The following is a 13,517-nucleotide window of genomic DNA, read 5'->3' on the forward strand; positions in this document are numbered from 1 at the left end:
GGGCTCTATTTTTCCTGCTGCTGGCCCATCTCTTGCTGCGTGTTCTCTAGCTCACCCAAATCTTGTGCAATAAAATGAGTACCTTCATTGCAAACTGGAGAAACAAGTGAATCTAACAATATTACCTTTATCCCTCATTTCATTATCCTAGATGTATCCTTTAAATTGTACCTCAAGGGCCTCTTTAGTAATTTCTTATGGTTGTTCAAATGCAAAGTCCTTTACTCCTTATCTGCCTTACTTTAATTAGGGAAACCATAAACTCCCTAGGTTCTTAATAAATCATAAGATGGTTTGATATAGATAGAATCAGGTTTCAAAATAACTCACTCTTTTAGTTATGCAAAACTGGTTCACCTCCAAAGCTTTCTAGGTTCAAGGTAAATTCCTGCCAATACATTAATTATTATAGTAATTTAAGTAATGGTATGATGTTAATGTCCACTCAGTGTTAATTTCCATGACCATTCTGTTTCATAAAGTGAATAAGAATGCAAGTAAATATGCTTTCACAACATTTTTTCCAAAGCTTGTCATCACCACAATGGGTACAGAAACAGTTGGGACTAACATATGTTATGAAATGAAGATCCCTGTATGCCTTAACAAGATGAGTCATATTCCTTTCAGCAAAGTCAGAAAATGTATCCTGATTACTGGTCTCCCATTTCACTTATGTTCTCAGGAAAAGCTAAGCAAATCACTAACCTGCCACTTCAAAATGCTCAGGTCACCAAAAACAAAATGAAGACAATATAGTCTAACAAATTAGATGTTGCAAGAGGGAGAGGAAGGGTAGGGAAGAGGCCTTGTCCTTAGAAAATATAATTATTAATGCCCATTACCCTATGCCACACCAAAGTGAACTGATATTCAGACAGCATAAGCTATTATTTGACCCCAACACCTAGAGAGTCTTATGTAGGGTGTCTCCCCAAAAATGTATACATATACTTTGAATAATTATGAAGGCAGTGTTTATTAAAATGCTTTTCATTTTCAAAATTGAGCTATCAACTGTTAAAGTGTGTAAACATTTTTTGGACACCTTTTATACTGCCAAATTAAAATGTAGTACTCTCCTCCATCATAACACTGAAATTGTAAGTCATGTTGTTCCCTCGTTTCCCCAAGATCATTTATCACATAATATTTCAAAAATTCAAAGAAGTGATATTTTTACTTTAGATAACTTGGTTATGCAGTTCCTACAAATACTTCCAGGGATCGTAACTTAAGACTACAACCCTATAGAAAAGGGAAATTTCTTTAATAGCATACTGACTGATATCAAATTATAGTATAAGGCTATAGTAATCAAAATAGCATGGCACTATCATAAAAACAGACACATAGATCAATGGAACAGAAGAGAGCACAGAAATAAACCCAAGCCCATTTGGTCACTTCACCTATGACAAAGGAGATAACATACAATAGGGTAAAGACAGTCTCTTCAATGGATGCTCTTTAGGAAAACTGGGTCACTTTCTTACATCATATACAAGAATAAATTTAGAATGGATTAAAGGCTTATGTAAGACCCAAATCATAGGGCAGTAAACTTTTTTTTTTTAATATTTTATTTATTTATTTATTTTTTAAATTTTTTTTATTAAAGTATTATATGTGTACATATTTTACCATTGCCCCCCCAACCCCACTCCCATACATGCCCTCACCCCCCAATATTTTGCATCTGTTGGTTACTCTTATATGCATGCATATAAGTCCTTCAGTTGATCTCTTAATTCCCCCACCTCTCCCTAACCTTACCGCTGTAATTTGACAGTCTGTTAGATGCTTTACTGCATCTGTATCTATCTTTTTGTTCATCAGTTTATAATGTTTTTCATTATCCCCAAATGAGTGAGATCATGTGATATTTTTCTTTCATTGACTGGCTTATTTCACTTAGCATAATGTTCTCTAATTCCATCCAGGTGCCTACAAATGGTAGTAATTCCTTCTTTTTTATGGCAGCATAGTATTCCATTGTGTAGATGTACCATAGTTTTCTGATCCAGTCATCTGCTGACGGGCACTTAGGCTGTTTCCAAATCTTAGCTATTGTAAATTGTGCTGCTATGAACATAGGTGTGCATATATCCTTTCTGATTGGTGTTTCTAGTTTCTTAGGATATATTCCTAGGAGTGGGATTACTGGGTCAAACGGGAGTTCCATTTTCAGTTTTTTGAGGAAACTCCATACTGTTCTCCACAGTGGCTGCACCAGTCTGCATTCCCACCAGCAGTGCACGAGGGTTCCTTTTTCTCCGCATCCTCGCCAACACTTGTCGTTTGTTGATTTGTTGATGATAGCCATTCTGACAGGTGTGAGATGGTATCGCACTGTCGTTTTGATTTGCATCTCTTGGATGATTAGTGACTTTGAGCATGTTTTCATGTGTCTCTTGGCCTTCCTTCTGTCTTCTTTCGAAAAGATTCTATTTAGGTCTGTTGCCCATTTTTTTATTGGATCATTTATCTTCCTTTCATTAAGTTGTATAAGCTGCCTGTAGATGTTGGAGATTAAACCTTTATCAGTGATAACATTTGCAAATATGTTCTCCCATACAGTTTGGTTTCTTGTTGTTTTGTTGATGGTTTCTTTTGCTGTGCAAAAGCTTTTTATTTTGAAGTAGTCCCATTTGTTTATTTTCTCTTTGGCTTCCATTGCCCTAGGGGCAGTATCAGTGAAAAAGTTCTTTTGGCATATGTCTGCGATTTTGCTGCCTGTGGATTCCTCTAGTATTTTTATGGTTTCCCGTCTTATATTTAAGTCCTATAACCATTTTGAGTTTATTTTTGTGTATGGTGTAAGTTGGTGATCTAGTTTCATTTTTTTGCACGTATCTGTCCAATTTTCCCAACACCATTTATTGAAGAGACTGTCTTGACTCCATTGTATGCTCATGCCTCCTTTGTCAAATATTAATTGCTCATATTGGTTTGGGTCGATATCTGGATTCTCTATTCTATTCCATTGATCTATATGTCTGTTCTTGTGCCAGTACCAGGCTGTTTTGAGGACAGTGGCTTTGTAATACAGCTTGAAATCTGGTATTGAGATCCCTCCTACTTTATTCTTCTTTCTCAGGATTGCTGTGGCTATTCGGGGTCTTTTTTTATTCCAGATGAATTTTTGGAGAGTTCTTTCTAGGTCTGTGAAATATGCCGTTGATATTTTAATGGGGAGTGCATTGAATCTATAGATTGCTTTGGGTAGTATGGACATTTTAATGATGTTGATTCTGCCAATCCATGAACATGGTATGTTCTTCCATCTGTTTACATCTTCCTCTATCTCTTTTTTTCAGTGTCCTGTAGTTTTCTGCGTATAGGTCTTTTACCTCCTTGGTTAGGTTTATTCCTAAGTATCTTAATTTTTTTGGTGCGATGGAAAATGGGATTGCTTTTTTAGTCTCTCTTTCTGTAAGTTCACTGTTGGTGTATAGAAATGCCATAGATTTCTTGGCGTTGATTTTGTATCCTGCTACATTGCCGAATTCATTTATTAAGTCTGTTAGTTTTTTGATGGAGTCTTTTGGGTTTTTTATGTACAATATCATGTCATCTGCAAATAAGGGCAGCTTTACTTCTTCTTTTCCAATTTGGATGCCTTTTATTTCTTCTTCTTGTCTAATTGCAGTACCTAATACTTCCAGTACTATGTCAAACAGGAGTGCTGAGAGTGGGCATCCCTGTCTTGTTCCTGTTCTTAGGGGAAATGGTTTTAGTTTTTGCCCATTGAGTATGATGTTAGCTGTGGGTTTATCATATATAGCTTTTATTATGTTGATGTATGATCCTTCTATTCCTGCCTTGTTGAGAGTTTTTATCAAGAAAGGGTGTTGGATTTTGTCAAATGCTTTTTCTGCATCAATTGATATGACTATGTGATTTTTATCTCTCAATTTGTTTATGTGATGTATCACATTTATTGATTTGCGGATATTGAACCATCCTTGCATTCCTGGGATAAACCCTACTTGGTCATGGTGTATGATCTTTCTGATGTACTGCTGCATCCGATTTGCTAGAATTTTGTTCAGGATTTTGGCATCTGGGCAGTAAACTTTTTAACACTGCTCTTAATAATTTCTTTTTGGATATGTCTCCTCAAGCAAGGAAAACAAAAACTAAACATATGGGTCTAAAAAGTTTTGCACAGGGAAGGAAACCATCAATAAAATGAAAAGACAATGAAATGGGTGAAGATATTCATCAATGATACATCTGATAAGGGGTTAATATCCAAAATAGAAATAAGGAACTCATACAACTTAGCACCAGAAAAACACCCCAAAATATCATATTAAAAATGGTCAGAGGACCCGAATAGACATTTCTCCAAAGACCACATACAAAAGGTCAATAGACATAGGAAAAGATGCTCAACATCACTAATCATTAGGGAAATGCAAATTAAAACCACAAGAAAATATTGCTTTCTACCTGTCAGAATGGCTAAAATCAACAAGTGTTGGCAAGGATGTGGAGGAAAGGGAACCCTGTTGTATTGCTGGAGGGATTGAAAATTAGTACAGACACCATGGAGAACAGAATGGAGGTTCCTCAAGAAAATTAAAAATAGAACTACCATATGACCCAACAATACCATGGCTGAGTATTTACCTGTAGAAATTCAAAACACTAATTTGAAAAGATAGCACCCCTATGTTCACTGCAGCATCCTATATAATAAAAGAGTAATATGCAAATTGACCATCACTCCAACACACAAGATGGCTGCCCCCATGTGGACACAAGATGGCCACCACAAGATGGCCAGCAGGGGAGGGCAGTTGGGGGGGACCAGGCCAGCAGAGGAGGGAAGTTGGGGGCGACTGGGCCTGCAGGGAAGGGCAGTTGGGGGAGACCCAGGCCCGCACAGGAGAGCATTGGGGGGACCAGGCCTGCAGGGGAGGGCAGTTAGGGGCAAACAGGCTGGAAAGGGAGCAGTTAGGCATCAATCAGGCTGTCAGGGGAGTGGTTAGGGGGTGATCAGGCTGGCAGGCAGAAGCGGTTAGGGGCAATCAGGAAGGCAGGCAGGCAAGCAGTTGGGAGCCAGCAGTCCTGGATTGTGAGAGGGATGACTAAACAGGCAGTCGGACATCCGTCGAGGGGTCCCAGATTGGAGAGGGTGCAGGCTAGGCTGAGGGACACACACCCCCATGCATGAATTTCGTGCACTTGGCCTCTAGTTATTTATAATAGCCAAGATACAGAAACAACTTGTGTGTATCAGTAGACAAATGGATAAAGGAGTGGTACCTTTATACAATAGAAAGAGAATGAAATCTTATCATTTGTGATAACATGGATGGACCTAGAGGGCATTATACTAAGTGAAATAAGTCAGAGAAAGACAAATACCATATGATTTTACTTATATGTGGTATCAAAAAAACTGATGGTTGCCAGGGCTGGGGGTAGGTGGGATGCAGGTATGGGTGAAAAAGGTAAAGGGATTAAGAAGTACAAATTACCAGTTATAAAAACAGGCATAGGGAATATAGTCAATAATATTATAATAACTATGTATGATATCAGATTGGTACTAGACTTTTTAGAGTGATCACTTTGTAAGTTATATAAATGTCTAAGCACTATATTGTACACTTGAAACTAATATAATGTTTTATGTAAACTGTAACTGAAAAATAGAGAATTTTTTTTTTATTTGGAAAACACACTGAAAAATGGTATTTGGAAAAGATTCAACAATTTTTTTGGAAATTCCAGAATTCTCACCCCTGAGAATGACTGCTAAAAAATGATAATGTTCAAAATATTTCTAGCATTAAATTAATTATCTTCCTATGTACAATGGCTCCTAAAAGATCAAACTTGTTTGCTAGCCAATTTATTAGGCTATCAGTAATTAAAATTTCTCATAATATAGTTAATTTGAAAAAAGTATGCTTTTTATTTAATATACACCTAAATTAAACAACTTTAAGATTAAATTTCATTTTAAAATATCAACTTGTCCTCCAAACAAAAGGTAAAATGAGTATTTGCAACCGTTGCCCATTTTTCTGTCCCTAGGGTTGACTGACACAATATCCTGGAGCAATAAATACATTTTCACTGCATCTGCCTGACATGTATAATGATTCTCTCATAAAACTATGTAAAATAATTCTGGCAAATAAAATTCTATACAACACTCAGCTTTAATATTATATCCCATTAGAGTTTTGCAAGATCTCTGTAAGTCATAAAAATAAACAACATTCAAGGGTATTTTGAAGACAAATTCCCTCATGCCCTACCTCTGAGGATCTTCAAATACAAGTTATTTGTTGATAAGAGGGTAGAGATCAACTCAAATGTCCTTATCTTAAGGAGGAGAGGAGAAGATACGTGTGGATTTTTTAATTCAGTGATAAAACCTGGGCTTGGTTTTATGCAAATCTTTAGAGTCATTTGCCTGTTCAGCTCATTTACGTTCTTTGGCCCTGGAAAGAAGGAAGTGCCACATAAAACTGGTCATCAGTAATGAGTCATCCCTAGGTTTATCTCTCCTTATAAGCAACAGTGTTAAAGTGAACGCATGTATTTTAGAGATTGGAAGGGCAGCTCTGCCAAGTAAATATGCTGACAGTTTAGAAAAATTAGGTGGATTTGTACAAACAAGTCGAATGCTAGAAGGCCACAACAACTCCCAGCTACACGTGCCTGTACCTGGAAGAAAGCAGCTGTCATAGTCCCTCAGACATTTCCAAAGGGAGAGGAGGTCTGCTTAGGGCACTGGTGGGGAATGGAGCCTTAAGTCTGCAAAGGCCCACCCTCTGCTGCAGCTCTGCACAAAACAAAAACTATTATAATAACTTAAAGATACTCTCTCCTCACTGGATTTTATTCGATGAGACTCAATGAACACACCAGAGAAAGCCAAAAACAAACAAAAAGTAAAATAACCTCTTCCAAATTACTATTTGGGATTAACCACCTCATGTCAAATTGTATAAGACATGTAAAAAAGACCCCTAGTTTTCTTTTTTTCTTGCTTATTCACACATGCAACATCCAGGATGGCTGTCTGTAGTCTACTTTCTCTACCCCCACTGGCAGAGGAAAGAATTCTTAAAAGCAAAGACAGAAAGTAGCAGAAAGTCTAAATCACACATGTCTAGGGGTTTATAGATCACTTTAGAGGTCTGCTTATCAGATAATCTGTGTCCCCAAGAATGGGCAGATATTATTCTATATTTAAAGATAATTATGCCAAATAATTCTATCATCCATACCTATATTGTAAGAGCTGCTATAATTTTACAGAAGGGAATAAAAAAAATTACTCTTACTAATGAGGCTATAATCCTACTCTTGAAACATCATACACAAGTTGGGGGTCAAAGTAGGTTTACAGTTGTTTGTGTGGAAAATAATGCAATAATTAGTAATATAAGAATAAACTCTGTTTTGTATACTCACAGCTGTAAACTTTTGCCCCACTATGTATATTTATAGATAAGAAAAAACTAAAACTTTTAGCATATATTATACCTATGTACAAATATAAAATGGTAGATAGGATAACTTTTTAAGTGTTGAGCAAAACAATTACTTTCTCTGTTATAAAGTTGGAGATACTGAGCAACTACCCGCTGCTCACAGAAAGCTAAGGACCATGCTGGAACAATGTTAGTTGCCTACTACCTTAAACAAAAAGAATAAGAACCACTTAAAATTGAGCCTATCACAGATTATCATGATATTCACAATAATAAATCTTCATGTCCTTGGTATCTTCTTAAAGAGAGGAAGGATAGAAGAAACAGGAAAAGAAGAGGTAAATATAACCTTTCTGGCTTTCTCTTGAAGGTTAATGAGAGACTTGGTCTATTATGCAATCCTATGTTTTTAAATCCAGGATATCCAGGAGAGAGGAAGAGATCTTGGTCTCTTAAGTAGGTTAGTTTTGGTAAAAGGAACATTTATTCTTGCCTTGTTTTATCTATCACAATGGAATTTCTGTGAAAGCATTCAGTATCCAAGATACACTTATCTTAGTATTTCCATTATCATCTATGTATAAAATTATAAACACAACCTAAAAAATTATAAGAAAAGCTTGGCATGATGGTCTTGGATTTTCAATGGTCTTTGGATTCACAATTTACATTTCAGGTGAGAAGAGGTTATTTTTGATAAGGCCATTTGTTTCTTTTTAGAAATATTCTGGAAAACTCTCTCCTAATGGTTTAACAATACATTTTTGCTCAGAGCACAGCAGGTTAATATTAATGTCCTTGGCTCCACAGAATATAACTCATGGCACAAATTAAGCTTTAAAACTATTAAATTACAATTTAATTTTGAGTTTTACTAATGAAATATGAACATCTACGATGATGCTAAGAAATAATTCATTACTTTTATTAGCTATATGAAGAAAAGAAGCAGAGCTAATTTCTTTACATGTACATTTTTGAAATGGGAAAGCTCTGTAGGTATTAGCATTTCGATCAATTGTATTTTACTCCAAAGTGAAAAAACCAAAGGTATAAATTCTATCAAAATTTCATAAATGAGAGGATAAGAAAATCTAAATGTAAAAGCACAAAGACACAGAGCACTTCAGAAAAAATATACAAGAGGATTCAGGAATTACCCTGGCCTCTCTCAGGAGTGTTGTAAATTGTATTTCTTTTTCACAATTTACTAAACTAAAGGGCACAAGGGGAGAGAGAGACAGAGACAGAGAGATGACTCATGGGAAATCTGACAATACACATTTTACCTAAACATGCATTGCAAAAGTCCAAGAGGGAATAGGCAAAAAATACCCCCAAAAACGCCAGAAATAAAAACAAGTCCGGATCTGGCTTAGATAATTCAAAAGTGACAAACTGCTATTTAAAGTTCCTGAAAACAAAAGCAAACAACATTTGTCTAATAAAACAGAAATCTATTTCATCTAAAGGAAACTAACCTTTTGTATGAACTATGAAAAAAATTATTTTTTTAGAAATCTATACTGTCAGCCAATACTCTCTATACTAGTTTCTAGGTAACCTCCATTTGTAAGCTCTTGCTCCCCAAGAAATGATATGGAATAGAGTCAACTCCTAGAAGACTTTTTCTCCATGTTTTGGCTCAGGGATAGAGACAATCCAACTCTATACAGTATTTCAAATAGGCTAGTCAAAGATTACTGCATTCTCTAAAAACAAGCAAATGATCTTTGATGGGTCAATTAGGAAAAAGTCTATTCTTTATGAGGGGGATGGAATGAGCTCCTTTGCCCAAGGAGTGAAGGACTGGTTTCACCATGAGCTTAGAAAACAGGACCACATCACTGTAAATTTAACTGCACATAACATTTTTCTGCCCATATCAATTACAATTGCTTTTGCTTATAACTTCTATTTTCAAAACAAAGTAAGATTATTAGTAAAACCTAAGTAAGGAAGTAGTTCAAGCACTTAAATAAAAGATTTGTGCTGTCAGATGAAATTTTGAAGGAACAGTTCTTGAGACATTAAGGATAAAGAAAAAAATAGAGGAAAGATAAAAGTACCACAAGATCCTGGCAAAGTTAACTTTAAATTTGGCTCTGATCCCATGGCAAATGAGGCTGTTTGCACAAATCCTGACTCATACCTAATTCAAAAATAAAGTGAGGGACATCTTGCCAAAAAAGAACACCAAGAAAGTTGTTTCTAAAAAGCATGGGGGGGGGGGGGATACTGCAATTATTGGTTCTATTTTTTTTATAAGTAGCATCATTCTTGTCCCTTGTTATGGACCTTCCAAAAATATATCCATGCAAATTATATTTTCCAAAGCATTATACTATATAATAAAATGATATCTTTTCAGGAAATAATCCAATAGTAAACACAATGGACCATAACAATTGTAATGAAATAAAAGTTCTCTTAAAATTCACAAAACTGTAATTTTATTTTACAGTTAAATTATGACCTGAAATCATATTTTCCACAACTGGGACTTGGAATGGTCATCTTGTTACTACGTGTGACCTTAACATTGGAACTGGATTTTATTTTCACTGCAAGCTGCCTTTTCCCAGTTCAATACTACCAAGCAGGAGAAGACTGTTCCCACCTCTCTATGCCATAGACTCAGTTCTCCTAGCTAGTTCTGACTCTTGGAACAACCTTTGGGCAGCTGCTGGGAGGGTACATGCTGCCCTGGCCACCATTCAAAAGCCATCCTGTGGGAAGCCTGCCTCTCTTTGGGCAGAAATGCCTAGCTTCAGAAATTCTGGGAATTTCCTGCCTTAGCAGTTCACTTCCTTGTGTAGGCAGAAACCAAACAAATATCAAGATAACACTCTTCGCTATAATCAAAAGCAGATAAGAAGACTCTAAGTCACTCAAAATGGTGCAATAATTTGAAACTACCTCTGGCTTAAACATTTAAAAGTTCATACCACATTAATAAATTTTAGATGGTGTGTTAGCCTACAATTTTCATATATCTAACACAAATAGTACACGTGTAAGGGGCAAGGGAGATATCTGAGTCTGCTAGGCATCCCCGATGAACAGTAGCAGGTCACTCCAGGCAGCACACCTTTCTCAAGTGCTCCTATAAGACCTGTCCCCAGCCTCAAGCCATGACATTTTCCCACTTTACTGTGAACGCTCCTGGCCAAGTAAACTTGCTCAAATGTATCGGGCTCCTTCTTGCCTCATTATCTTCAAATAAACCATTTCCTCTTCCAGAATGCCCTTCCTTCTTCCCACTTTGCCTGGCTACCCCCCTTTCCCACCTCAGTGAAAAGTTAAAAGCAAACTTCACGGAGATCTATTTCTCTGAGCAGATCTCATCCCTCAGTTCCCAAATCAGATCAGAAGCTTTACTTCCTCATATATTTGTCACAAGTGTGATTAACAATTATTTGTTAATTATTTTAAGTGCAGGTTCTTCCCCTACACATTTCAAGAAGGCAGGGTAAGAACAGTTTCTGTCTTTTGCTGTATGTTCAGTATATGGGCCAGTGCCTGGCACTCAACAAATATTTGTTCAAATAATTAATCTAATCTAACTGATAAAATGTCATGTTAATTCTTTAACCCTTTTGACACACTTCAAGATTCTTATTATGATTCACATTTTACCAGATGAGGAAAGTAAGACTCAGAGAAGAGAAACGTGAGTTCACACAGCTAGCAGGAAATAGCAGCACCCAGACTTACACAAAGAATGTTCTGACTCTGAAGTTGGAACTCTAAGATATTTTGTTCATCAAATTAGTGCACAGCCCACAAAGAGCAATCTAGGAACTCTATGTCCTCAACAGAGCTGCATGATGAGAAGAATAAGATCAAAACTGATGTCCTCTCCCAACACAGAACTGATTTATTACATGGATTCCCTGCTTGGGAACCGGAATAGCTTACAATGATTTCTGCACATGGACCCAACAGTTTTAAGTGCCTTCTTGAGTATAAATAAAAGAGATGGAAAGTAAAAAGACACTTACCATAATTCCAGTAAGCAAACAGACTCCTTTCCCACAGTATGTGTTAGGTACCATGTCACCATAACCAATGGAGAGAAAAGTTATTGATATCAACCACATTGCTCCAAGGAAGTTGCTAGTAACATCCTGTTGATCATGGTACCTGAAAAATAGCAAACAAAGCCAGGCCTTTATAATTTATCTACATTGTGGTTGCTAAGGCCAGTTTGATTCAGTTCAATTAATTCACTAAGTATCTTCTATAAACTGTTCTAGTTAGAGGTTTTCAAAACTCTCGATTATAAATAAGAGGTTCCACCTATGCAATCTGAAGGACATCAGGATGTTCTGCAACTTTAAAAATAATCTGAAAGAGAAACTGTAAAATATAAAAAATTATTTTCTCACTGGTGTAAGTTGATAAATGCAATATTTATCCTTGAGCCTGCCCTGGCCCATGGTAATGTCTCATCATTCCTTGAGGATCACTGGTGTGTTTGACTTATAGGTCAATATGCAGCTGCCCAATCTCAATCCACACCTTTGTAACAGAAGGAGCCATGCTGTTCCCTTTGCTTAGAGTGTCCTTTGCAAACTTAATTTCCCTAATTGGCCTTCTTTTAGTCATTTGTCAATAGACATTGAAGTGGGACCCTTTCTATCTACTCTTATCCCAGCTCCCTCCTGTGCATTTCTTCATCACAGTATCCTGTGTATTTCTCCCTCAGTAAACTGTGTATTTCTCCATCATAGGACTATGCTGAACTGTTGACCTGGAGGTCCTGCACTCGCTGTACAAAAACTGTACCTTTGATCACATAGTCCCTGCCAAGAATCAGAGCTTAATAAAAGCTGTTGCCTGTAGACTGATGAACAAGAACAGATCCAGAGACTGAGAAACATCAATCAGAACCTCAAACCTCAGGGAAGGAGGGGGTCGGTGGGAGTAAGGGGGAGAGATCAACCAAGGGACTTGTGTGCATGCATATGAGCCTAATCAATGGACGCAGACAACAGGGGGGTGGGGCATGAGTAGGGGGTGGGGGGTAATGGGGGAATAAGGACACATATGTAAAAAAAATAATAATAAAAATTTTAAAAAAAATTGGAAAAGAAATGGTGAGGTAACCAGAACCCCAAGAACGCCTGAGAACATCTTTCTTGCCATGCTAGCAGTCATCAGCTGTACGGTAATATTACCTGGGGAAAATGGGGAAGTATTTTGGACCTATGTTCCTGACCCTTCATGGGTAAGAGCCCTTACGTGGGCTGATCCCCCGCCTAATGTAGTCACCAATAATACCAAACACCTTGGTCATCCAGGAGGACCATGGGTGGGGCAAGGAAGTATAATTACACAGGGGTCGCCACCCAGCTTCCCTTTTGTATGACACAAAATCAAACCACTGCTCCTTTGTGTGTAAAATTAAAGAGAGGTTTCTGAATTGCGTGGACACCAAAGGAAGCGACTATCACTATTTGCTCCTGGGAGAGGTGCAGAAAATGTAACTAAGACCTTGTCTATAACAAAAAAAAATTGACAACCAGTTTGAAATGGAATTGCCATGGCCTAGAGCAAAGAATATCCTTACATGATATTATTCTACAATGTCATTAATTTTTCCCAGATTTGTATTATCCCCATTATCTATAATAGTACCTCGCACCCTTGGGAATCAATAAAAAATCATCTTGGTGCTTGGAGACAAAGGTAACACATCTCTTGATATTTTAGAATTACAACAGCATAATGTACAATTATCCCACACAAACTTACAAACTAATTCTTTGAATTGTCTGGCAGCAATTTAAAAAGGACATGAAAGGATTTAATCCCTTCCACTGTGTAGAGGGCCCCCTGGGAAGGCACCTGAGCATTCTATGTTGGCCCCTCTTGCCCTTTTGGCCAAGAGGGACCCTCTTCTCACAATCCAATTGCCCACAGCTGTTGCCTGTGCTTTCTGTTCATGCTGAGGTTGAAGCCTCATGGTGGCTGGTACCATGGCTCTGTCTCTCGCCCAGTGGGGTGAGCTGGGCCCTCCCTGGAGAAGAAACCTGGGTTTCCTAA

General features: G+C 37.3%; 1 protein-coding gene across 2 annotated transcripts in view; it reads right to left on the reverse strand.

The window, feature by feature from the left end:
- KCNN2 (potassium calcium-activated channel subfamily N member 2) overlaps nt 1-13,517 on the reverse strand; it is a 275,099-nt gene that overhangs the window by 20,179 nt on the left and 241,403 nt on the right. For both annotated transcript variants that reach the window (XM_080677708.1, XM_080677709.1), the window contains one exon: nt 11,471-11,612. In XM_080677708.1, coding sequence (XP_080533834.1) covers nt 11,471-11,612 — 142 coding nt within the window. The remainder of the gene's footprint in view (nt 1-11,470; nt 11,613-13,517) is intronic.

Source organism: Plecotus auritus (assembly GCF_963455305.1).
Source record: "Plecotus auritus genome assembly, chromosome: 7".
NCBI lineage: Eukaryota > Metazoa > Chordata > Mammalia > Chiroptera > Vespertilionidae > Plecotus > Plecotus auritus.